At 41.6% G+C, this 26,048-nt stretch overlaps 3 protein-coding genes across 3 annotated transcripts; all 3 read left to right on the forward strand.

Annotated features, from left to right (window-relative positions):
* Nucleotides 1–8,642: 8,642 nt before the first annotated feature.
* Nucleotides 8,643–13,797, forward strand: LOC133918988 (single myb histone 3). The gene is made up of 6 exons (XM_062363167.1): nucleotides 8,643–8,792; nucleotides 11,034–11,233; nucleotides 11,749–11,833; nucleotides 12,514–12,597; nucleotides 13,164–13,464; nucleotides 13,554–13,797. Exons 1-6 carry the CDS (start codon nucleotides 8,643–8,645, stop codon nucleotides 13,604–13,606), a joined length of 873 nt encoding a protein of 290 aa, XP_062219151.1. The 3' UTR covers nucleotides 13,607–13,797.
* Nucleotides 13,798–14,884: 1,087 nt separating this feature from the next.
* Nucleotides 14,885–16,691, forward strand: LOC133918944 (glycylpeptide N-tetradecanoyltransferase 1). The gene is made up of 2 exons (XM_062363092.1): nucleotides 14,885–16,369; nucleotides 16,448–16,691. The coding sequence occupies exon 1, from the start codon at nucleotides 15,039–15,041 to the stop codon at nucleotides 16,317–16,319; it is 1,281 nt and encodes a 426-aa protein (XP_062219076.1). The 5' UTR covers nucleotides 14,885–15,038; the 3' UTR covers nucleotides 16,320–16,369; nucleotides 16,448–16,691.
* Nucleotides 16,692–19,547: 2,856 nt separating this feature from the next.
* LOC133918950 (probable magnesium transporter NIPA9) lies at nucleotides 19,548–23,268 on the forward strand. The gene is made up of 9 exons (XM_062363105.1): nucleotides 19,548–19,808; nucleotides 19,911–20,009; nucleotides 20,103–20,232; nucleotides 20,354–20,442; nucleotides 20,670–20,726; nucleotides 20,794–20,852; nucleotides 21,010–21,130; nucleotides 22,093–22,241; nucleotides 22,827–23,268. The coding sequence occupies exons 1-9, from the start codon at nucleotides 19,698–19,700 to the stop codon at nucleotides 23,041–23,043; spliced, it is 1,032 nt and encodes a 343-aa protein (XP_062219089.1). The 5' UTR covers nucleotides 19,548–19,697; the 3' UTR covers nucleotides 23,044–23,268.
* Nucleotides 23,269–26,048: the final 2,780 nt, after the last annotated feature.

Below are 26,048 nucleotides of genomic sequence, written 5' to 3' on the forward strand. Positions count from 1 at the left end.
GATAATTTCCGAAGTTCATTACTGAGTTGCAAAAATTAGCTTGAATGATTACAAAAGTTGTTAAAACAATAGTAACAAGCCATGTTCACAACACGAATGCAACTTTATTTCATCCTGATCATCCAGAACTAACCATCTGGTAAAAACATAATCAATGTAAGTGGACTGGATGATACTTCTCTTGCTAACTCAAAGTCAGCAATTTTAACAATAACATTCTCACCAATAAATTTTCTAATTAAGCAACCTAAAAATTTCCAATTAGTTTTTGTATGTACGGAGATTGCCTAAGTAGGGGTGAAAATGGCTTTGGATCGGTCGGAATAAGGCTCCATTGTATTTGAAGCCATTTTTTTTGGTCGAAAATGGATTCAAATACGAATAGTTCGGATACGAATATAATCACGGATAATGTAGGAAATGCATATAAAATGAATACGACCGGTAAATATTTACCGAAACATGAAATACTACTTAAATTGTATGTAAAACCATAACAAAACAAAGAGTATATTCATACTGACAGCTGGTCACTTAGATTAAAAAAAACAACACAACTTAATTTATCATAACTTCACAAGTTCACACGTTATGCTTGGTACAAGTTCACATAGATACACAATACTTAAACTTAGTACATATATTTAAAATTAGTTCATCACAAACACATAAAGCTAGTAAAAGACTAAAGATGATATATACACAAATGGAAGGAAGAGTCTTCCTCAGACGAGCCTGCCGCCGTAGGGAAAGAAAACGGCAAGAGTGCCACCCCTGCGCTGCACGTAGTAGCAAGAGTGTCGCCCCAGCACCACCGTCAGGTACGACGGGAATTGACAGACAACCACATCCATGCCCTTAATCGTCATCCTGTATGGTGGCTAAAGATCCAGATAGAAGCATCCCGTTTTAAAAAGTAAACATGTTGCCCTTCTAACAAGCGACACATTTAAAAAAAAAAGTACTTCGCTTGCTCTCAAAATTCAAAACACTATTGAAATTACCATGAAAAAATCTGAATAATTTTAGTGATGTAGAGAATTCTATGACCTAACTCTCAAAAAAAAAATTCAGAGAAAAATATGATATGTGTATAATAAAAATTATCTTTTTTTCTCATTGTACAGATCATATTTAGAGATGAATTTTTTAATCTAGATTATAGGATCCTCTCAAATATATATTTTTTATAATTATTTCAATAATTTTTTGAATTCTAAGAGTATTAAAATGTTGTTTCAGCCTTTAGTTTCGAATGATATCCGCACTCAGGTAGTTCAGATATCTGATGCCAATTTCGTTGGAAACTACTACGCTGATTCTGCAAAAAAAGACTCGATGCCGATTCTTAAAAAAAACTATCCATTTTTTATTTCGACTCGAATCAACCGTAAACTATCCGAACCGTTCTCACCCCTATGTCTAAGTCAACATAATATAGACCAGCAACAGTAGATGCTTTCAAGTCTCAATGGAAATATCCATTATTATGCATATATGCAAGACCTTGCAGTATTTGGACCATAAAACTCCGAATATCCACTTCAGAAAATGCACCTTACCTTTCTCTAATAACATCATATAAATTACATTCCTAAAAAGGAAAACAAGTTGACAGTTCAGTATCTGACACACTACAGGAAAAAAACAGATAGTTTCATGTAGGAAAAGTATCTTAGAAAAATAACATTGGTTCATCATTTAGTGTAGGAACATACGCAAATTGATTTTGAGGTTAATATACATTAAATCTGTTCATGTTGCTATATAGTGTCATTCTGGTGTTAGCCAGCACAAAAACCTACATCATCTCAGCAGTTAATCCTTTGCTTCAATTTTTTTCATAATGCAGGTGAAAAATATGCCATTAGTAAAATATGCCATCCAGTAACAACGAAACAAAATACCTTCACTTCTCGCAGACTAATGCATTCTTCCCATTGGAAAAACTTTCTCTTCATTTGTTTAACAGTAACCTGGATGAAGTCAAGAAAACATTACAATAGTTAGTCAACAAAAGGAGTCATACCCGTAAGTACTGGCTAAGTTTAATAAAAATGTCTCTTCACTTAAATAGGTTGAATGAGTTATCAGTGATAATGAGCGCTTAAAAGCGTGCATACACATAGTTGAAAACCGTACATAAGTTCACGGATGTACAATGCTAGAAAGTTGCCATTTGAAATACTATTCATAGAAATACCAAATGACAGTAATATGTTTTCACTGGTCAGTCCTTGCACTTAAAATTTCGTTTGTTTCTCCAATTTGTTACTACTAATTTCTACATCCCATAGAGTAATTTAACTTGGGTTGAAATAAGGATAATAGAGGTAGTACTTCAACTCATCATCATAGAGGGAAAATGTTCCTCCTTCGTTTGGTTATTATATAAGCACAACAGAAATCACCCGATGACCAACGGGCAAAATCTTATATATCAAATAAGGAGGTTCGGCCGCTGAACCTTTATGGCCACAAGAGCATCATCAACTATACGGCCCTGGTAAACCTAAAGTGAAATTACAAGAGTTTTTTTAGCATAACAACACAAACCTATTTGGAGATTATACAAGGAAAATAAATGTGAATACATCGGAAATTCCATTTGCTCTAAGATAGTGCAAACAGGAAGGAGGCTAATGAAATATTTACCTGTCCAAAGGAAGCTGCAGCTACAGGCTCATCCAAAACGTAACTGAAAATGCCCAATACAGGGCACCCAAATTCTCCCTCGATTATCTTCATTGCATCCTCTCTTGGGAAAGGAGGAACTCTTTCACGCAACTCAGCAAGGGCCTAAAATTGAGTAGCTATGGGCCAATTAATTTCTAGTGAAAGAATACCCGTGGACCACTAAACTGTCAAGCAAAAGCTGATGAAGCAACGAAAATGCAGAACAAGGAGTAATTTACCTAACTTCAGAATTAAATCTCCGAGCCTATCATATCAGGTATTGTAGAAAGGGATTGTCCAATTGCATTCATAAGAAAAGACAGGCATGTCAAGAGCAGTCTTAAAGCTACCAAGTGTGGTTGCCCGACCTTTAACAAAAGTAGGTCCAAGGTCAAAAAAACGTCTCCTTGAGATGTTGGCCAACCATGTGTTGGGAAGCATTGAAGCCATTGCTGTTGTTGCCACTGCTGTAGGTACCATATGTGGTCAACTTGGCTTAAAATTTGCAACTTTACTGCAGCTGAGACAAATGCAAATAGTATCTACAGAGCAAAGATGGACAGCAAATGGGCCTATTAGTAAAGGGGGAGATTAATCATAATTAACCTGAGTGGTACGAAAGGCAGTATATGAAGACGTGAGGCGAGGTACTGAGAAGGAGGTCGACATCGTAATGCTGGGGAAGCGGGGTAGTGAGGATGGTCGAATGGTAGTTGATGTACAGTTCGAAGGCTTCAAGATCGGCGATCATCAACTCCATAGAAGATAATCATACCAAAAAATTCAGAAAATTAGCCAACCATGTGACCGAAGGAGCTTAATTTATACCAAATCGAGAGAGATATCATGTACCTGGACCTGGAGATGGCAGATCGGGATCCTCTGTATTAAAGGTACCAAGGCAGAGGATCAACAATGAATTACATGAGCAGTGATCTCAGTCGTCTGCGTCTCATTCGAAGGAACCATGGAGACCCAGAGCTACAGTACATGGGCTACGGTAGAGAAATTGTTTACAGTATTATGTGGAACCATCGCTACATGAAAACGCTGAAACATCACTGTAGGTAACTATAGCTACGGATTGAAATTACTATACAAACAGTATAATCTCTATAGTACTGTAGAGGATTTGGGATGACAGATCCACGGGAGCATAGGTGGATAAAAGATATGGAGCCGACTGCTTTTTAATTAATTGCTATGGGAGGGGTGACACACGATGGTGGATGATACGGATAGATTCTCTCACTTCACTTTAAAAATGATCAAATGGGTCAATCGGATTGGTTCGGCACGGGCCTAACTCGGTACAGCCCGATTGGCCCATTTACTGTTACGGGCCGTGCCGTGTCAGCCGGCGTGCCGAGTCGTCGGCCCACGGTACGGCCCAGCTGTCACCGTGCCATGCTGGGTCGGCCCACGGCACGGTCGGCACGACGGGCCCGTTCGGCACGACGGGCCCAGTTGGCACGGTGGAGGCACGTTCGGCCAGTCAGCACTCCAAAAAATAGGAAAAAAATTAAAAATAATAACTAAAAAAATTCAAAAAACAATAAAAATATAGAAAATAAATACATAAGAGCTTTATTGATTGGTTGCCTCGTTAAAAACCTTTCTACTAGAAAAAAAAAGAGTACAACCTATAATTATGCTTCGAAAATTACATGGTTTCATTAGAAACCCCAGAATTTTGCTTGCAATATTTAATATGCTTCCTCAAGTGTCCTGTTCCATTTGGAGATCTGGCACCTATTTTTTTGCTGCATATATTACACTTAGCAAATCTTATCTGTTCCCCGTTAATTTCTCTGAAGACCTTTTCAAAATATTGCCACACCCATGACCATGCACGCGAGTTCTCGGCGTCTTGATCTATGAATTGAAATATAGAATTGGTTTCTTGATGTGAAGTGGCTACTGGCTATTTGGCTAGCAACTAGAAAAAGAGAGATGGGTGGCCGATAAGATCACATGGAGTTTGAGATGGAGTAGATGGTATTTATAGGCCACGATGAGAGGAGAGGTGCGTGGCCGTAGGGGTTATTTTAAAAAAAATAAGCAAAAAACATGAATAAAATTAAAAAAACTTAGAAATAATAGGGGCACATGATTAATTCTAAAAATGAGCTTTATTGATAGGTTGCCTCATTAAAAACCTTTCTAGCAAAGGAAAAAAGAGTACAACCTAGCTCAGAAAATTTGAAATTACACGTTCTCATCAGCATCTAGATACAATTTTTGGAATGATTCTCCAAGCTCAGTATTTTTTGCAGTGTGTTGCATTCGTGGTTCAGCTTGTTCCCAATCCTTTACTATGGTGAGTATTTCAACCATCTCACTTGACAGATTTGTTCTTCTCTCTTCGATTATCCTTCCTGTAAGACTGACGGCAGCCTCAGAAGAAACTGTAGATACAGGAACCGTTAACAAATCTCTCGCTAACAGTGAAAGCACTGGATAATTCGTCTTGTGCTCATGCCACCATTGCAGTATGTTGAAGTTTTCTTGTTCGTAGCTGATAACGTCACTGTCGATGAAGGTAGTTAGCTCCCCTCCGGATGTTGGAATTCCGGTGCCCGTAGACGATCGTGATGAAGAGTCTGAACTTCTTGATGAAGAACCTGCAACAAATATTTTTTTCTCCACATTATCGTCTTCTTACTTATTGTGGGTGCTAGTGGAGGTCGTTGCAGGCGAACTCCGCCATACTTTATTTTATATTTACTATAAACTTCGAATAACTTAGAACGAATATTAGTATAATAATTAGAATAATCGTGACCAAGAGCATCACCTAGAATTGCGAGAACTCTACAGAAAGCTACAATTTTAGCTCTTGGATCTAAAATAAAGGCAAATGCGTACAACAAAGGAATTTCTTTCCAATACTTTAAGAATTTAGATTTCATAGGAACTACACAATCTCTTAGAAGATTGTCATTTTCATAGTTGTTTAAATGAGTAGCAATTTCAACAATATTATGCACTACTAAATAAGATGTTGGATAATAAACTCCTGATAAACTTACAGTTGAATCATAAAAAAATTCAAGAAACTCCGGTATCCTTTCAGCAACATACCAATGCGCTTCCGTGAGTAAAGTTTGACCCCATGCTGATGGTAATATGTATGAATAAACACACTAAATGTGCTCTTATATGGTATAATATTTTTAAGTATCAAGAAAGTAGAGTTCCATCTCACCGGCATGTCCAGAGCAAACTTACATGGACGCACACCCATTGCAACACAATACTGTTTATATGCTGCAATTCGTTAGTTGGAGGAGTTCACAAAAGATATTGCAGTACGAAAATCATCTAAGTATCGTGACAACCTCTTCAAATTGGATTTTACTATAAGATTGATAATATGATAAGTACAACGTTGATGTAACAAGAAAGATTCAGCATAGGTACTAAACAACGGAATAAGAATATCCATTGCTCTAGAATTTGCACCGGCATTATCTAAAGTGATAGAAAATATTTTATTCGTGAGACCAAAGTCTGCAACTACTTGAGATATTTTTTCAGCAATATTTTCACCGGTATGCGCGTTATCGATCAAACGAAAACCTATTATTCTCTTTTCTAATTTCCAATCATTATTAACAAAATGAGTAACCACACTAAGATAATCCTCTTTAGCCCTACCTGCCCATATGTCCGAGGTCAAAGCAACTGAAAATGTACATGTTTGTAACATTTCTTTAAGCTTGTTACGACATGTATTGTAGTATTTTACCATATCCCTACTAGTTGTGTGTCTAGAAACATGCGTGAACCTAGGATTATGAGCTTGCTTAATGTAATCTTCAAATACAGCAGACTCACCGATATTGAGTGGTAGATCCGCTCTTGCAATGAAGCGACATAGCTCTTTTCGAGCATTGGTAGAGTCGTACTCCCAATGACGAACAGAGCCGTCGGGGTTGTACTGCAACACCGTCTACTTCATGGCTGCTCCACTCTTTCGCTTGCAACTTGTGGCGTGCCTCTTCAAGTGCCCCGTTCCACCCGAGGGCTTTGCAGATAATTCATGTTTACAAATATAACATCTAGCATACCTGACACTTACCCCATCTTCCTCTTTGTAGAACCTTTCAAAGTCTTGCCAAACTTCGGAAGTACCGGCTTTTGATCTTTTAGACCTGATGCTTGCTAATGTGTGCGCACTTGTAGAGCCTGACGATGGAACTGTTGCTGCATCACCTGCATGTGAACCAACCGGAGGTTCACCGTCGGGTCCATCATCACCTGCAGCACTGGTATCAAAGGGGCCGTAGTCCCCTGTGAGTCATTGGAGAAAAAAATCATGATCCATGGATGTATCATGACCACCGGCATCCATGATCAATGTCGAATGACACTACAAAAATTGCGAATATTCAGAGTTAGAAATAATCAAGTAATAATAATAAAATAAGACTCAACAACGATGCAAAAAAAATCACCAAGATTTCTTCAACTTCAAGATAGCAAGTCAGCAGAATGACAGTTTTGGAATTGCTCGAATTTTTTTGCAACAATTCAAACTAATTTTGCCAAATTATCGCTAATTCTCAGGAACTTTGAGACAAGAATGAGAGGAGAAAACAAGAGAGAAAATTGTGTTGCTGGTGTGGAATGGAAGGGCAGGGTGCTTCTCTATTTATAGGTGAAAAATGGTGATTTTTGTAAATTTTTTTTGAACTTTTTGGAGCTCAAACGGTCACAAAACAGCTATAAAATTCAAAAATATCAGTTCCCCGGCCCGTTTAACCCGTTAACCCACGTGCCCCCGCCGGCCCGTCGTGCCCCCACGTGCTGGCCGGGCCATGCCCCACGCGCTGGGCCGTGCCGTGCCTCCTGAGCCGCTCGTGCCCGAGCAGGGCCATGCCGTGCCGGGCCGTGCCCGTGCTGGCCCGACTCGGCCGGGCCATGCCGTGCCGCGCGCTCGGCCCAGACACGACCCGTGGCCTCGTGCCGTGCCGGCCCAGCCCATCTCGACTCGGGTCGGGCCGTGCTTGGGCCGTGCCTACAGTGCCGTGCCTCGAGCGAGCCCAGACACGACCCGTGGCCTCGTGCCGTGCCGGCCCAGCCCATCTCGACTCGGGTCGGGCCGTGCTTGGGCCGTGCCTACAGTGCCGTGCCTCGAGCGAGCCCAGTAGGCACGGTCCATATGAACATCTTTATTTCACTTTATCATGAGTTGTTAAATTTTGAATAGATGGATCAGATTTAGTGTTATAATATTATTACAATACTATTGCCACAATAAAAATTAGTATAGTATTCGCTTGCAAGTTATTTTTCTATAATAACTGACTGTAAAATACTGTAGCTCACCTAACACACTACTGTGTTCCTCTAAAGTAAGAGAAATTAGATCTAGACGATGCATAACTTATTATCAGAGAAGGAAGGCGCAGATCCAAGCCTAGATGAATCTCTCCACTACACGTCTGCGAGGGCGTATTGAGCGGAGATGCCAACGACAGTGAGCTTGGGATTAATCGAAGGAGGATTAAAGCAGCGATGAGGAAGGACGTTTCTAAATGCACGAGCGAGCGAGTTTCTAAAATAGCTGAACACAATCACTCTAAATCAAACGGTCTTCAACCACAATTGCTCAGATGTGACAGTCCCAAATATAATTATTGAACTTAATAGATTTAAGAAGTGTAAAATCGTGTGCGTTTAGGTATATAAGATAAGATTCTACAACGGCTAAATACAACGACTTCAAATCAAACAGTCTTCAACCACAATTTATCAGATTTGACGGTCTTATACGCACTTGACGGTCCCATATACTTGCGGACGTGGATAGACTTAGCAAGCGTGAAACCGCCCGCGTTTAAAGATAAGATAACTAAATGACAAAAACCCCAGGTAGTATTGGTTAGATTAGGGTTTCTGCGTCGGCTAGTTTAGGCCGCAGGAGACCAGCGGAGGCGAGGCGAGGAGGAGCACGGGCGATGGGCGCGCCGAAGCAGAAGTGGACGTCGGAGGAGGAGGAGGCGCTCCGTCGCGGCGTGCTCAAGCACGGCGCCGGCAAGTGGCGCACCATCCAGAAGGACCCCGAGTTCAGCCCCGTCCTCTCCTCCCGCTCGAACATCGACCTCAAGGTACCGTCCATCCCCTGCATCTCTCCGGCGCTTCCCATCTACCTACCACGCCGCGGTGGAGCTCGCGCCTGCGTCTCTAGATTTCGTCTCGGGAACCCTTTTGCTCCGGCTGCGGCAACTGTTGTGATGTTTCGTATCGTCGTCTGGTTTCTGAGCGGTGCTCTGTCAGCCGTGTGGTGATTTTAGGATGCCAGGTGGTTCCCCTGCTGTGATTTCATCGTTAAATTTGGGGCGTCGAAGGTGAGATTTTAGGTTTTGGAGAACTAATAAATGTGGGCGAAGGTAGAAATAGTGGCGTCCTGCTGCCAAGGGATCCTGTGATGTGATGTGATGTGATGATATTTTACCCAGGACAAGGGTGTTGTTCCGGGCGAGCGATTTGGGAGTACATGTGGCAGGATGAATGTTTTGTGGTCTGGACTGTGTGTCATAAATGCGAGCTGTTCTCATATTTGTGAACAATTGATAATCTTATAGTCAAATTCGGTTGTATTGCTGATCACAAATTGACACAGATTTTCAGAAAGAAGTGGTTTCATGAGACAGACTATGTGATGTCCTTTTGCCCATAGATGCTGCTCTGTGTCATGCCATTGCTTATTGGGATCTTAATTTACCAATAAGAGCCATTTTCTTGTTTTCCGTAATTGTTTGATTTGTTTGTGTTCTTGATCATGTGATGATGGCATGTTTTCATGAATAAGTTTTCATTATGTTTGATGGAGAATCAAGCATACAAGAACAGATGCATTCTAATCAGTGCACTCAGCAATTGTTGCTCTTGGGAATAGGATTCAGCGTTGATAGAGTTTGATGGATAGCCTAGTGATGATACCACATTGTACAGGAGGCTGGGAAGATTTGCCTCAAGAAGTTGCTTAGAATTTCTGCCCTTTGCGTTTAAGGCCATACTGTTTTAGTTGGAATCTGGAAATATGTTCTTCCTCTGCCATGTGGCCTTTACATTATCTTGTGTCCCCTCCAATACAAAACATATGATGTGCACACATATTAAGGAATCATAAAAAAAAACACCAACCTACCCTAATTTGTTTCACTGGTGGTGTTCAGCTTTATCAGATACTGCATTGGTCATCTTGCATCTCTGCGCCTTGCTCCTCCTCCTCGTTGCACTCCTTGTGTAGTACTGCCCAGTAGTGCAAGAAGACATCAATTTTAGTGATAACATCAAATGAATGTTGCAACACCTTTCCATCAAGATGTGAATCATTACGAATGCTCCAAATAGCCCATGCAACTATTGCCAGATAACTGATATGCATTTCTTTGCCTCCTGGAACAAATTGAAGAGCCAACTCATGAGCTGCTCCATGTTCCTACTTCCTAAGCAGAACAAGTGTTTGAAGCACAGAATCACCGCACTCCACCCACATTTGGTGATTGTGCAGCAGAAAAACAGATGAATAGTATTAGGATTCTTCTCTTCCGTATAGAACTCACATGTCTTGCTTCTATTGCCTCCTCTTCCCAACAAGAACTCTGGTAAGAATAGCATTCCTGCTAACCAACTACATGAAGAAGTTTTTCTTGAACATCTGAAACATCATCTATTTTTGCAACCAGAATTTATCGGAAATATCATCTATTTCTTAAGAGGGAGAAACTACCCTTTTTATATCTGAAAAACAAATATGCTCTTGGTAATAGAATTATCATTCTAAGTTGTCCCTGCATAGCCACTTTCTAGGTAGTTTTGCCAGAATGATTCCATTCTTAGTCCTGAACCAAAAGTTTCTATGATGATAATATACATGGGAAACTTGAATTACAGTAGCGAATACAGTTGAATGCTTGTGTTTCTTCCTTCCATAAGTTCATAATGGGAACAAAGGTACAACGGCATATATTTCTCAAATGATTAATTATAATCCCTTTAGTTTGTGAACATTCTTGTGAAAACTGAAAAATCACATGATATAGGTATTTCGATAGCATTTTTGGCCAGTCCACAAGCATGATATATGTCATGTACATTGTAGCAAGATACAAAAATGCGATATGTTCCTTGTAGTTTAACTTAGAAGAAATCTGGATAGACATTGTAATTGTTTTCCATGCACAAAATATGACGCAAAATTTTCTGAAAAGTTAGATAGCTTGTTGTAACAGTTCTGCCATTTGGACATAAGAAAAGTGTGCCAGTTTAGTTGTACTGTGCAGTTCGTACCTTGGTTATAGTTGTTTTAATTCTCTACGTGGCATTCTGTTTGGTATTTTCAGGACAAATGGAGGAATTTGAGTTTCAGTGCAAGTGGACTGGGTTCAAGGGATAAAATAAGGGTTCCAAAGATAACTGGACCCTCATCTTCCCCATTGCCTAGCTCACAGGCTCTGCTTCTCTCAGCGGCAAATATAGTTGCTGAAGCTTCACCACCTGTAGATGCTGAAAAAAAGCCACAGGATGCGAAGACTCCTCCAAAGTTGGTCTCTCTTTATTTTCATACCGAAGTCTAGTTAATCAGCAAACCTAATTTTAAATGCCTAGTTTTCCTGTAAGATAGACAAATATTCCTATTAAAAAAGACCTTGATTTAGGGGTGATTGCATGATCACATGATGTTTATATTTTTGAGCGAAATCTAGGATGTTTATATTCATCCAATGCCAGATAGTTGCCTCCTATATTGTCAGTCTTTGAGAGGAATATAAGCTTTTGGATGGTTATTTTAGTTCAATTTGCACTAGATGGAACATCATCTGGGTTGAAGCAAGCACTTGTTGGCATGGAAATGTGGAATACTGGACATGGTTTAGCAGGAATGTAGATAAACCAACGAATATGTAGAAAAACTCAAATAACGCTGACAAGATTTAAGCCACCCTTATGGTGGAAAAGTTGATAGAGTTAGCAAGGACTCTCATTCCATTTGCTTTGAAAGTTAGGAATGTGATTGATTCTGGAATCTGATTACCATGTGTCCAATTTGTCTACCAGGTACGGCGCCATGATCCTGGAAGCTCTTTCTGAATTGAATGAGCCAAATGGTTCAGAGATTGGTGCAATTTACAAGTTCATAGAGGTTGGGTATCTCTACAAATTTTTCTTATTTATTTGATTTCATTGTTTTGCAGCAGTTATTTTTTCATCAGTTTGGACTTTGGAGTTCATTCAAGTTTTGTTTTCTCTTAACTATGTACTCTTTTTGAGTCAGATATACAGCAAACATGATATGATAAGGATCACTACTCTAGAATATGCTGTTGCTTGATTCGTTCGTATGGAAGCATCAATTTAGTTTTGAAGCTTCTTCTGTTTTGAGAACCTTGTTGATTATAAGAGCTACCTTGATGATACAGAACAATTTAACTTCTTTTTTCAAAATGGATCTTGCATATTTCAGAAGAATTTTATGATTACCTGATCCTCAGTATGTGTGAAATGTGTGCTTGATTCTTATGACATTTAATAGAGGCCATGCACATGCCATTTTCTTTATTTGAGCTTCAAGGAAGCTCTTTGAAGTGCCGTGTTTACTGCAGGAGCTTTTTGCACTTTGGATTTTGTAATCTCATTTTGTACCACATGGTGGGGGTGCTTGATGTATTTGATAAGGTTTCAGTATGATGGATGCCAATCTCTTGAGATTTTCTTTCGATACTTGATGTGCCTTGTTTTTATACCATGCAGTATTAGATCTTGCTTTAATATTTTTCTAGAATGATGATAAATCGCTTATGCTATCTTTGGTACCATATGCAGGACAGGCACCAGGTGCAACCAAACTTTAGAAGATTGCTTAGTTCAAAGTTCAGGCGGCTTATAGAATCAAAAAAAGTTGAAAAGGTGACACTTATTTTACTGCAAATCTATTGTAGCCTGTTCTCTTCACTCTTCCTTAGCTTAGACTATAATTTTTTTTTCTCTATTTTCTTTATATCTGAGTATGGCATCTCTTTCTATTTTCTTTTCTATTAACCTGTTTCCCTTTAGGATTTGTTTCGATGGCCATGTGGATTTGATTGGATTTGTGTGAATAATTTTGCACTTGGTTTGTCAAATCGAGAACTCAAGTTGTTTAGATTGCTTATGAAAATTAACATTCCAGATCTTAATTTACAATGATTTTGTCTGAAAATTGGCCATGGAGTTCAATTTCCAAATTTTTCATGACATTTTGATCGTCCCTTCAAAAGGAATTTCACTTCAAATTCAGAATGCCATACTTGGGAGCTTATCTTATATATATTTACATAAGAATATGGATTGAAAATATTTATATGGAGCACATGTAATATCCTGGAGTCCATTATCTAATCTTTGGGGCTTCTTTGTACATTGAGAAGATGCAAAAAGCTTTAGATGCAACTAGCGGTAGTCTAATTACATTATTTTACCTTAAAACAAAGCAGGTTGATAATAAGTTCTATAAGGTCACAGATTCCTTTGCAACAAAAACTCCGGTGCCAATAAAAGCTTCAGCTCCAAAGCAGAAGGATCCATCCAAGCCATCGAAGGCATCAAAGAATCTAGGACTGTTTGCCGCTGTGAGTCCCGCACTAGAGGCAGCGGCGGCGGCAGCTGTCAAAGTAGCTGATGCGGAGGCCAAAGCAAACGTTGCACATGAGCATATGATGGAGGCTGAAAGGATCCTCAAGATGGCTGAGGAGACGGAGTCTCTCCTTACACTTGCAGCAGAGATCTATGAACGATGTATTTCATCTTCTTCATCCAGCATATCTCACCTTACACTCTGCCGTTTTTTTTTCCTTCCATCGTCTAACTTGGTGCTGATGGTTCAGGTTCAAGGGGAGAGATAACCATAGTAAATCAAGTGTCGCAAAGGGAGTTCTGAAATCTACCAGAGGCCTCTGTTCTTTTGTACATGGATATGCTGGCCTAGCATGTTATTTGCCCATGTTGCTCCTGTGTTGTATAACTTAAAGTTTGTGCTGTGCTTGGGGATATGTCCTAGGGTTAACTAAAGAACATCCGTGTACCGCCTGTCATCAAATTATCATAATATGCGTAACCTCTTTCCTTGCATGTGTGTCATTGCAAGCTGTGATCGTGATTCCTGATGGCGGTCCTGTTTTTTTTTTTTTTTTTTTCCTGAGATGATCAGAGAATAAAGAAGGAAGATAGAGGGAACAAGTGAATTAAACTGATGCATTAGGGTAAGAAGGCAAAGTTTTCCTTGTTCATCATAATGTATAAGCTGTGCCGCACTTCACCTGTATCTTTCAGTTCGACAAGGTTGTGTGGTACTCGACCCTTTCCTCACGAGTGGGAATTTTAACTTTCTCTGATGCTTAACCTGTGGCATGGTCGATGACCTTTGTCAAAAGAAGGCTCGTAAAGCAGATTCTCCCATGATTGTCTTCTGCTCTGTACTTTGCTATTTTGGTTTCAAGTTACGAATACCGTGCATTGCCGACGGCTATAAATGGATCTGGATCAAGTTCTGATGTGAGCACGATAAAATGGAAATTTTATGTTTGCACAGCATGAAACCATATGTTTTTTTAGTCGAATCATCACCAAACGTTTTTTTAAAAAACGTATTTACTACTATGCAATCGATTGAAATCGAGGTTTGCTTCGGTTGATGTTCATTGAAGAGGTTAGGGTTTTAGAGGGTGGGGTTGTCGGGAGGTTTTAATAGCCGGCAAGCTTAGAAAATAGGTTTCAGGAGGAGACATGCCGGTTAAGCGGTGGTGGTGACGGGTGAGACGGCGGGGCGATGAAAAGATCACGGGTGGGCAGGGTGAGTGCGAGGATATTAGTTAGCGCAGCGGGGGCTATAGGATGCCACTTAGTATCCGGTGATTGGCGGGTGGGAGGTAAGGGATCACAAAGAGGATTATGTCAGAGAGATGCGGTACGTCAGAGTTGAAACAAATGTGGACAAGCAAAAGGAAAAAAAAGAAGAGTCCAATTTAGATCGGACGATCCACGTCGTTGATGGAAACCAACTTATCATTAAAACATAGTGTGGCCCAAAAAAATTATCACCAAACGTATCATTGACAATAGTACAATGTTTTTTAATTAAAAAAATATATAGATATCTTCTTTACCCGTAGTAAAGTAGCCTTGGTCGAGCTGAACGCTCTATTAGAAAAAAATAGTAAAATATTAACGCATCTTTATTGCTGGGGCTTTGCTACGCTTACGACGGCGAGTCAACCAAGAGATCCGCCCCCTCGCGCTCCTCTCCCCCGCATCGTCGCCTCTTCTCCCCACAAATCCCCCAAACCCTACCGCCGATCCGGGCCCGGATCGCCATGGCCGCCCCCAACAGCAAAGACGCCGCCAACGCCAGCGCCAGCGGCACCGCTGGCGAGGAGGACACCTCCATCGATGCGCACATGACCCTCACCTCCAACCCCACCGCCCGCCGCCACAAGTTCTGGGAGACGCAGCCCGTGGACCAGTTCCGCGACGCCGCCGACACGTCGCTCCCTGACGGCGCCATCGAGCCGCCCACGCTGCTCTCCGAGGTGCGCGCCGACCCCTACGTGCTGCCCGCCGCCTTCGAGTGGCTCACCTGCGACCTCGACGACGACGCGTTCCTCGCCGACCTCTACTCGCTGCTCGCCCACAACTACGTGGAGGACGACGAGAATATGTTCCGCTTTAACTACTCTCCGGGCTTCCTCCGCTGGGCGCTCAAGCCCCCGTCCTTCTTCCGCGCCTGGCACATCGGCGTCCGCGCCAAGGAGTCCAAGAAGCTCGTCGCCTTCATCTCGGGCGTCCCCGCGCGCATCCGCGCCCGCGACGACATCGTCCGCATGGCAGAGATCAACTTCCTCTGCGTCCACAAGAAGCTCCGATCTAAGCGCCTCGCACCCGTGCTCATCCGCGAGGTCACCCGCCGCGTCCATCAGGAGAACATCTGGCAGGCTGCATACACCGCGGGGGTCGTCCTCCCGACCCCCATCACCACCTGCCGCTACTGGCACCGATCCCTCAACCCCAGGAAGCTCATCGATGTTGGGTTCTCTCGCCTTGGCCCGCGCATGACCATGAGCCGCACGGTCCGGCTCTACAAGCTTCCTGATGCGCCGCTCACCCCTGGCTTCCGCAGGATGGAGCTGCGGGATGTTGCGGCGGTCACGCGGCTGCTGAGGGCCTACCTTGCGAGGTTTGTGGTGGCGCCGGACTTCGATGAGGTGGATGTGGAGCACTGGCTGCTGCCCCAGGAGGATGTGGTGGACAGCTACCTTGTGGAGAGCCCTGAGACGCATGAGGTCACGGATTTCTGCAGCTTTTACACACTGCCTTCATCGGTGCTGAACAATGCTATCTATGCGACGCTCAAGGCTGCATACTCGTACTACAATGTTTCCACCAAGACTCCGCTGCAGCAGCTTATGAACGACGCGCTGATTGTTGCCAAGCAGAAGGACTATGATGTGTTCAATGCTCTTGATGTCATGGAGAACGAGTCATTCCTCAAGGAGCTCAAGTTTGGTCCGGGAGATGGGCAGCTCCACTATTACCTCTACAATTACCGTATCCGCAATGGCATCAAGCCATCGGAGCTTGGTCTTGTGCTGCTATAGGGCAGTCTAATCAGGACAGTCCTCGGGTTACACCCTTTCTTCCGCAGCAGGTACTCCTCATGTCACTGGATTAGTATGTGTGGTTTGTGATTGCTATTAGCTGATGATTGGTTCCCTTCATGATGTAGGTTGCTCACTGTGCTATCCGGTGGTTTCTCATTTATTGCGGTAGTGATTCTCCTTGATATGATTGCCATGGCCATTCATGGGAGTCTAAGATGATTTGCAAACGAGGAGACTGGAATTAGGAAATCCTTTTCATAATTTTAAGACTATTGTTTTTTATTAGTGGCATTTGGTGTGTGTGGTTCAAAATGTGTACGTTGGCACTGAGTTTACCAAGAAATTTTGATAGAACTCGTGTTAGTCATTTGTGCACTGTTGTGTTATGGTTGCAAGTATATGATGGTACGGATGTCTTGGTGCTAGAACATTTTCTACTGCCTTTTCATCCCCGCTCTAAATTTTGATGCTCTTGTTTTTATTATAAGCAGATTTCTTTTGGTTTTTGATGTTTCGTGATTCAGTAACTTGCTTTGTCTACATTCTACATTCCCAGATTTAGATAGATTGTGGCCTTGTGGGAGGTCACTACTCAGTAATCTTCTTTTATGGTTATTCCATGTGTTTCCTATAGTAATACTCCTATTTGATGCATTATTGCAGCACCAATGCACTTTACCAAGGTGCAGTCCGTTGTATTCTCTTTTCGACGAATTGATGTTCTAGCTTTCTCTGTTTGGAACACATTATTGACTTATGGTGGGCATCAATGCATTTGCATTTTCATATTAAATAGATAAGTTCTGAGGTTCCTTCTTATTGGGCAGTAATAGTAGATTACAAATAGCTCATACTTGCACACATGCACAACTATATTGCGTACCTAGCTCACTAGTCACTATACTTGCTGAAGTTTGCGTGCAACAGTCACTTCATGCTTGCAAGCATTCTTTAGTGTGGAATTGTTCGTTCCAATGTGTAGTCACAAGCGCTAATGATTACATAATAGTTCTAGTCCAAATATACAGAGTTTTCTTTGCTGCATTGCATAGTTCTAGGTTGTGATTTGTGATTGTACTTTCATTGCTACTGTCTGCGAGTTGGCCATATGATTATAAATGCAGATAGATATTTGCATTTGTAAGTGACCATCCTAATTTGCAAATTTGCATGAAGAAAAACTTTTGCTTTGTCTCACTCATCTGTGTGAAAATTTATGTGTTTGGACACTGTGTTACCCCCTTGTCAAATTGAACTATGTGGCTAATCCGAAAGCAAACACGTAGTGCAGCAGGCCTGATCTTTAATTCATTCACGATCCAATTTGTGCGCAAGAATATCAAATGATACTGGACCTATCCTGCAGCAAACATTCAGAAGGTCAGTATCTATTATAGTTGTATGGGCCTAACTTAACATTAGAGTAGCAAGGCAGTCGTGATTTCATATGGTTACTCCATGTTTCCAATAGTAATACTCCTACTTGATGCATCATTGCAGCACTACGGCACTTTACCAAGGTGTAGTCCGTTCTATCCTCTTTCTACGATTTGATGTTCAAGTTTTCTCTGTTTGGAACATGCTTTATTGTCTTATGGTGGGCATCAATGCCTTTGGTCATTTTCATATTAAATAGATAAATTCTGTGATTCTTTCTTATTGGACAATAGTACAGATTACAAATAGCTCATTCTTGCACTCATGCAAAACTAGATTGTGTACCTAATTCACTAGTCACTACACTTGCTGAAGTTTGCTTGCAACAGTCACTTCATGCTTGCAGGCATTCTTTAGTGTGGAATTGTTCGTTCCAATGTGTAGCCACAAGCGCTAACGGTTACATAATAGTTATAGACCAAATATACGCAGTTTTCTTTGCTCCATTGCATAGTTATAGGTTGTGATTTGTGATCGCCCTTCCATATGCTACCGTTTGCAAGTCGGCCATATAAAGGCTATAAATGTAGATAGATATTTGCATATGTAAGTGAGCGTCCTAATTTGCAAATTTGCGTGGAGGAAAACTTTTGCTTAGTCTCACGCGTTTGTGCGAAAACTTGTGTGTTTGAACACTTGTCGTACCCCTTGTGTCAAAATGAACTTCGTGGCTAATCAGAAAGCAAGCGCATGGTGCAGCAGGCCCGATCTATAATTCCTGTTCCAATTTGTGTGCGAGAACAGCAAATGATGCTGGAGACCTATCCTGCAGCAAATATTCAGAAGGTCAATATTCAGTAGTTTGTAAGCCCAGCTCCAGCTGAACATTACACTAGCAAGGCAGTCGTGATTTCATATGGTTTTGAGAATTTACATTTTGAGCATTGATAACCTCCTATACGTATGAGGAGAAAACCTCTTATACGCTTCTAGGTTACATTTTCAAAAAGTAGGTTTTTATGATCCGATAAAGAATCAAATTACAGCTATTCTCTATTTCCTTGAAAAGGGTGCACAACCGACAATAACTGTCTGTGTCAGAGATGACCCGCTTATGGCCGTCTCTCCATTTTACAGTTTTAACCGGGGCATTTTCGTTACTCGGCGTCAGAGATGATGACGATTGTGTTGTTACTCGCTGTGTGCGCATCATCCAACACCACCGAAGAGGCACTTGATACGTTGGAATCGTATGAGCAGATTTGACAAAATGCGTGAAATCTGAACCAATTTCGGGGCTAAAATCGGCCAAGAGTTGCCCCTTCCAAATTCCAAAGCCCCAAAACTGTTCTCTCATTTCCAACTTCCAAGAGCCCAATCAAGGTAAGCTGGATGCGAAGAACGGACAAGAGAATATGCTCGAGTCGCAAACTCGCCCACCCGTGATCCCGTCCCGCACTCGCGACCCACCACCAGCGGCCGCGGCAGCTGCAGAGCAGGCACGGCCACGGGCGCTGGAGCGAGAAAAGCGCAGGCTGCCACGAGCCCACGACCAGTCACGGACCTACAATAAAAAATGATTATATATTTTACTACTAGAAATTTAAATGTCATATTTATTAGACTAAGAGATATTGTATAGGCTGTTACGTATAATTGGTCACTAAAAATAAAATTTTGCACCGTCGTTTAACAGAAACAAATTTTATAGGATCCAGTTTAAAAAAGACAGCTATTATACTACAAAATAGATAATATAAATAGAATTAAAAAATCTTTTTAATAAAATCTTATAAAATTTGCTACCGGTTTAACTGGGTCAGCCCACGACTCGGCCTCCTGTCCTCCTCCTCGCGCTGCCCCTCGTGGTCTCCTCCAAAAAGTTTAGCAAAAAAGAAGGGATCCCCTAATCGCAGCCCGAAGGCGCACGCCGCACGGCTCACGAGGGCGTTGGATCGGATCGGCGTCGCTGGAGGCGGAGGCGGAGGCGAGCGCGAGATGTGGGAGTCCGTGGCGCTGACGCTGGCCGGCACCGCCGGCAACAACATCGGCAAGGTCCTCCAGAAGAAGGGCACCCTCATCCTCCCTCCCCTCTCCCTCAAGCTCAAGGTCTGCCCATTCCCCTCACGCCTTCGTTCCCCAGATTCCTTCTGCTCCAGATCGCGCCGCCGAGTCCCTTATGAGTTACGGCGTTCCTGTCTGCCCACGCAGGTGATACGGGCGTACGCGTTTAACCAGCTCTGGATCAGCGGATTCCTCATGGATATGTGCGGCGCCGCGCTCATGCTCACCGCGCTCTCCCAGGCCCCAGTGCGTTGCCTGTTTGGTTCACGCCATTCCTGTGCGTTCTGTGCGGTCCTGCGGTGATTGGGTCGCTTATGCTGCTTACTGACGGTGGTGCAGGTCTCCGTCGTGCAGCCGATTGCTGGGTGCGGCCTCGCAATACTCTGCGTCTTCTCCCACTTTTACCTAAAGGAGGTCATGAACGGTCTCGATTGGGTTGCCATCACGCTAGCCGGTCTCGGCACAATCGGTGATACACACAACCATTGCTCTTTGGAGTGTTAGAAATGGAATTCGAACAAACCACTTGAATGCTGGTCAATATGGCTAGTGTTGACGCGTTTGGTTGATCGTGCATTCTCTTGCTTCAGGAGTTGGTGTTGGAGGCGAGGAGCAGAAAGTGGATAAGATCCCTCTTTTCAATATACCCTGGCTAGTGCTCTCCATCATCATCTTGTTTGTAGGTACCATACTTTGTGCTGCATAAGTTTCAGTATTACGTTGCAGGCACTTAAGTATTCTTTGTACCAAGTACATCTTGTGCTATGCAATTAGCTAGGTCTGTTCTGCTTCAATGTCCTTACAAACTTACAAGAGTTTGCACTATTTACTCTACTTGCATCTGCATATCTAAATTATGCTCTGCCAATACTTTTGTGCTACCTCCTAAAATAATTTCCATCTCAGGTTCTGCTCAACACTTGGCTTCATATGTACAAAAAGCAAAGGCGTGAACAGGAGTTGGTGAGTATTTCAAAACTTTAATGCCTGTTTGCATATTGCAAAACTTAACACAATGCATCCCATGCAGACTGGACCCGAAGTGATTGAGGAGATCATATATGGCTTAGAATCGGGCATTTTGTTTGGGTAATTTACTAGTGCCCATTTCCTTATCATTCTATGGCCTTTGGTCACTAAAATCATATATACGACTGAAATGAGGCTTTCCCATCCATCGCATGTTAGTTGTTACTACTATTTATGATTGAGGAGATCATGACTTACAACCGTATTACATATATAGGATTTCATCGGTGATCTCTAAGACGGGATTTGTGATGTCAGAAATGGGCTTTCCAAAGATTGTTGTGCCGGCTGCCGTTTCTTGTAGTGTTTGCTGCAGTGCTGTGGGATTTGTTTATCAGGTATGTTTGGCTCGGCGGAGATGTGCCTCCCTGCTTCATGTCTTGCACTGCAGCCTTCACAGAATGTATGCTGTGTCTCTTTTGTGTTTCTAGAAGATAATGTTCTCTTATACCAATTTGTGAATTGTGTCCACAAATTGAATGTTATGAGCACGGACGTGCACAGGGCGCCGCCTGCTGGCCGTATGGCTCCAATAAGCCTGTGCACAAAAGTAGCAGCAGCACGTAATCTCTAGTTTGTTGTTAGACAATCACATCTTCAGTTTGTTAGTCGGTATTCTGTTAGGGCCTTGCGTGAGCCTTCTCCATTTAAGGAGATGGCCGGCATCATTCACGTTAGGCATGGCACGCAGTAAGAATGAAATAGCCTTGTCCCATCCAAGTCCTCCCCATCAACAGTTTAGTTTCTCATCCTAAGCTGCCGCTGCCACCAGGCTATCCTCCTGGTGGTGTTTAACCTGATGTACTAGTCCAATTACATTGAAAAATAGGGTGCTGTGAAGCAGAACGAGGGGCTGGGGTGCGTAGCTATGAAGTGGGGCTGCATTGTGGGAAGGAGAATCAAGAGTTGAAAAGTAAAATTCCGAAAATAGATAAAGACTAGAATATGACCTGACCCACATAAGGTTTCACTAAGAGTTTTGGGGTATAGTGACATATCACATAACCATTAACGATTCTCCAAAAAATGTATAACAGTATTTTTAGTGAGACTGAAACTATTTAACTTTTTCTTCGGCAAAAAATGTGTAAAAAATATTCAGTCGACACTCGCAAATTTTTAATTGTTTGCCTCAGTGGAGACATTTTTATTGATTGCTGCGTCATTTTAAATTGCACTAGTTTGTTGAACCCATTTTATGAGTTATAACATTGGCAGTAAGGACTAATCCAGTAGTTTTTGAATGTCGCTGTTCTGATTTCATTTGTATTTTCCTCTAATGGTACTTTTGTTCGTGGAGACTCGAGGTCTCAAGCATGGGAGGGCAATTGTTGTATCTACATGTACATCGGTGGCATCTATAGTGTCTGGTGTTGTAGCTGGCATGATTGCACTTGATGAACATCTGCCTGAAGCTCCCACAGCCCGACGTTTTCTCTTACTTGGATGGTAATAGTTTTATGCTGTATTATATTCTCCTTGTGTACCATATGATCTTGTAGTGGTTGATTTGGAAGTTCTCCCTGGCTTTAATACTCAGCTACACGATTGTCTTATGCATAGCAATTTCATTTAATTATGTTAATAGAAGCAGTACTAGGCCTGTTTCAGATGCTGTAAATCTTTCTATTCCTGTGAGAATTCAACTGTTTCCTGTGATATTCATGCGTTCCAAATAAGCCCACATCATTGCTAGTAATTGGGTGGTCTCTTTTGGAATTGATGAGTTTGTTTACAGTTGTCCTTGTTACATATATGTTGGTTTTACTTTAACCATGATGACATTGGTACCCCAGCAAGATTACTGATTTTCCTTTGTCGAAGTAACTAATGGTTACTGATAAAGGAAAATAGCAAAATATTAGAACAATGATGTCAGTGTAGGACCGAAGGCATACTCTCTCGTTTGTAATATTACAGTATCACTGAACAAGTTTGTTATCTCTCTTTCTTCTCTCTGCTTCAATTTGTATGGTACAATTACGAGGACTATCTACTGCTGGAGAATCTAATAAATCAGAATGCACCTTCCAGGTTCTTCATTATCACAGGAGTGATACTACTTGTTAGTTCATCCCGATTGATTGCACGTCTACCTAGGCCTATGCAGAAGTTTTTGAGGAGCAACATGGAGCGTACCCACAGCATCAGGAGGCCTGGCTCAGCACGAGGGAAGGACCTCATTCCAAGCACAACAATCCATGCATCGTCATTACATCTGCTTACTTCTCCAGCGAAGGAAAAGGCCTAGAGAAAGGTTGCTGTTCGAGCTAAGTAATTTGTTTTGGCACCTGACATGCGTCACGTCGTTGTTTGATTGATTGGTAATGTGAATGTAAAAGTCCAGATCAGCATCTTAAAAGTTTGGGTTTGGGTTGGTTACTCATTATTCTGCCCTTACAGGTCTAACGGAAGCTTGGAAAAAATTGCTGTGAAATTTGTTCATGTTTCATGTTATCGTTTCTTTGGTTGGTGAGTGCTAAATCCGTGGCCTGTATCGCTCACTACTGTCACAAAGCAGTTCAAAAATATCTTCTAATGTATCAGCATGAATTCTTTGTCAAGTCACCTGCCTTAAATGTGGCAACTTTGGGCAGAAAAATTTAAGATGAAGCAGTAACCATTCATTCTTCAACAACTCGTGTCTAGTGCAGAAGCAGCAGAACCGAGTGGAGGAAAACCAGATGCGGATCACCGGGCTCCCTGCCCCCTCCCCCTCCCAACCCCAAATTTGAATTTAAAATGTATGCAAAACTAAAATTCAGGCTACAAATTAGACGTATTTTGGTATAGAAAATGATCCCAGGAGAGCTTTTTGAGGAGGTTCAAGCGGGATAATGACTAACTAACCGGTTACCCTGCAACAAACCAGAGGCAACCGGCCGGTTCCTGAATCGTGACAAAATCTGTACGAGTATTTGATGCTTTGTCTAACCATTTTAGTTTAAAATTTCCATGGTTCATGAATCGTGCTCATGAGCGTTGGCCGATTTTGACGACTCCGTAGTTGTCATTACAAAAGTTCTTATTTTGCTCCCTTCATTCTTCCTCATCCGAGTTTTCAGACCTCAACTAAGTCACCTAGAAAAAAAAAAGTATAAGATGATTGCGTGCCTCGCCTCACATGTCCACTGTGTTGCAGTGTAACCACCTATCTTTAATCTTGGTGACCAATGAACAAAAAGCTTATCAAAATGTAGTCATCACTAAATGAGATATAGATAAAGATGTAATTATGTCTCACAACAAGATTTTGTAACATCAATATAAATAATATCTTCCCGTCCTAAATCATCAATAAATAATGGAGTAGTACAAAATGAATGGTTGATCTCATACTTGTCTTCATTTTTCCATGCTGCCAAACAAAGTGGCCAATGGCAAGCTGGTCCAAATAGGAATCTGTGTTAGGAATTATGGATCAGCCTGATGCTTTATGAAAAAAGGGGATTAGCTTGCAGATGCTTCCTTCCTGTTCCCCTGTGACATAAGCTACAAACATTATCCTGAAACTGCCCAAGCCTATCAATGAGTACCTAATGGGTAGTGTATCATTACTTTTCATTTGCATCCCTGTTTGACATGACAGAAGTATATCTTTAGTTCAATCGAGTGAATTTTTAGTTGACTTATGACAAAAAAAAGCAAAATTTGTATCCCTACATATCGATTAAAAATGGGCATTGATTGTGTTGGGTTGGGTGTATGCTAGGCAACAGGGATGGCTTTGTCAAGCGTTTGGTTATCTGATTAAGTTGGGTCAACGAATAAGCGTATGTTAAGTGGTAATAGACAAGTATCAGTGCACGTCATATCCATGGCCTTGGCCAGCTTTTATTAATCATATTCAGCCTGGTAGGGTGCCAAACCTTCTTTGCCTAGTTGGTGAGGATGTGATTATGTAGAAGTATTTCACTAGATATCCAATAATATCCATCCTCGCAAAGAAAGATATACAAGATTCATCATGAGCAGAAGCAACAAAAGGAAACCGAAACTACACCAAACACACCCAGCTAGCCGATCACCAGAAGAAATTCTAAAGTTCCACCACATCAGACACTAGCTTCTGGTTCATCTTAAAGGTTGAGATCCACTGAAGAACATTAGGCAAAGTTGCCTCCAGAACCATCATGTCTTCCAGTTTAAGCAAGATCTTCCATTTATGCAAATATGAAATTCCAGAAAAAAAACACATCAATGGGAAGCACATGAAATTTCCTTTCTATCGCTATCTTATTACAAGCTCACCAAAATGCCAATGCTAAACCTGCAGAAAGAAAGACACTCAGATTTTTCAAACTTTTAAAATTCAAACTAAGCCAATTAGACAAAAGTTCCTCCATAGACTTGGGCTGGGTCGACCAATCAAAACATTCTATGAGACAGTACCAAGCAAAACAGGATAAAGGACACTTAAACAAAATATGATCAGTTGTTTCAACATGCCCACACAAGCAACATTGCTCACTTCCTTTCCAACCCCTTTTTTCAGAGAAGCAATGGATTGCAATTTATCATGTGTAGCCTACCAAAAAAAACTCTTAATCTTCAAAGTCAACTTGCTCTCCCAAATCTTACCAGCACTCTTGCTGATAATGCCCCCAAAAGTGATGAATATATAAAGAGATCTAGTTGAAAACTTTCTAGATCTATCCAAAGCCTATAACACCTCATCCTCATTGTCATTCAAGGTCACTCCTTGAAGCTTCCCATATAACTCTTGTAGTTTTCCTTGTTCAAACTGATTTAAAGTTCTTCTAAACTCAATATTCCAATTATTATCCATGACACAATCCCCCACAAGGATATCTAGGTCTCCACTAAGTTTAAACAGTTCAGTATACTGAATGTGAATAGGAGCATCACCAAGCCAAATATCTTTCCAAAAGACAACATTGTCTCCCATACTGACTTTGTAATAAGCCCCTCATTTAAATAGGTGTTTAACTTTATGCAAACCCTACCAGAATTGAGAAGAACCTCTCTTCTTGGAGTTGAAAAACTGACCATCAGGCATATATTTGTCTCTAAGAATTCTACATCAAGTCTCCTCACTATTCCTAATAATCTTCCAAATCCACTTCACCAATAAACACTTATTCAAAGTCTGAGTATTAGCAATACCAACGCCACCAAACTCTTTAGGTCTGCATACTACCTCCCATTTAACCATATGGTATTTGAACTCATCTTCAGCACCTTGCCAAAAGAAGTTAGCTCTGATGGAATCCATCTTGCCATGCACCCTTACTG

Source organism: Phragmites australis, chromosome 1 (assembly GCF_958298935.1).
Source record: "Phragmites australis chromosome 1, lpPhrAust1.1, whole genome shotgun sequence".
In the NCBI taxonomy this organism is placed as follows: domain Eukaryota; kingdom Viridiplantae; phylum Streptophyta; class Magnoliopsida; order Poales; family Poaceae; genus Phragmites; species Phragmites australis.

What these genes read in the sequence shown, in the direction of transcription:
- LOC133918988 (XM_062363167.1), top strand. Translation starts at nt 8,643, where the DNA reads ATGGGCGCGCCGAAGCAGAAGTGGACGTCGGAGGAGGAGGAGGCGCTC. An exon ending in GCTCGAACATCGACCTCAAG is followed by an intron (nt 8,793 to 11,033) that starts GTACCGTCCATC and finishes TGGTATTTTCAG; the next exon opens with GACAAATGGAGGAATTTGAG. An exon ending in AGCAGAGATCTATGAACGAT is followed by an intron (nt 13,465 to 13,553) that starts GTATTTCATCTT and finishes CTGATGGTTCAG; the next exon opens with GTTCAAGGGGAGAGATAACC.
- LOC133918950 (XM_062363105.1), top strand. Translation starts at nt 19,698, where the DNA reads ATGTGGGAGTCCGTGGCGCTGACGCTGGCCGGCACCGCCGGCAACAAC. An exon ending in CCCTCTCCCTCAAGCTCAAG is followed by an intron (nt 19,809 to 19,910) that starts GTCTGCCCATTC and finishes CTGCCCACGCAG; the next exon opens with GTGATACGGGCGTACGCGTT. An exon ending in CTGTGGGATTTGTTTATCAG is followed by an intron (nt 21,131 to 22,092) that starts GTATGTTTGGCT and finishes TTGTTCGTGGAG; the next exon opens with ACTCGAGGTCTCAAGCATGG.
- LOC133918944 (XM_062363092.1), top strand. Translation starts at nt 15,039, where the DNA reads ATGGCCGCCCCCAACAGCAAAGACGCCGCCAACGCCAGCGCCAGCGGC.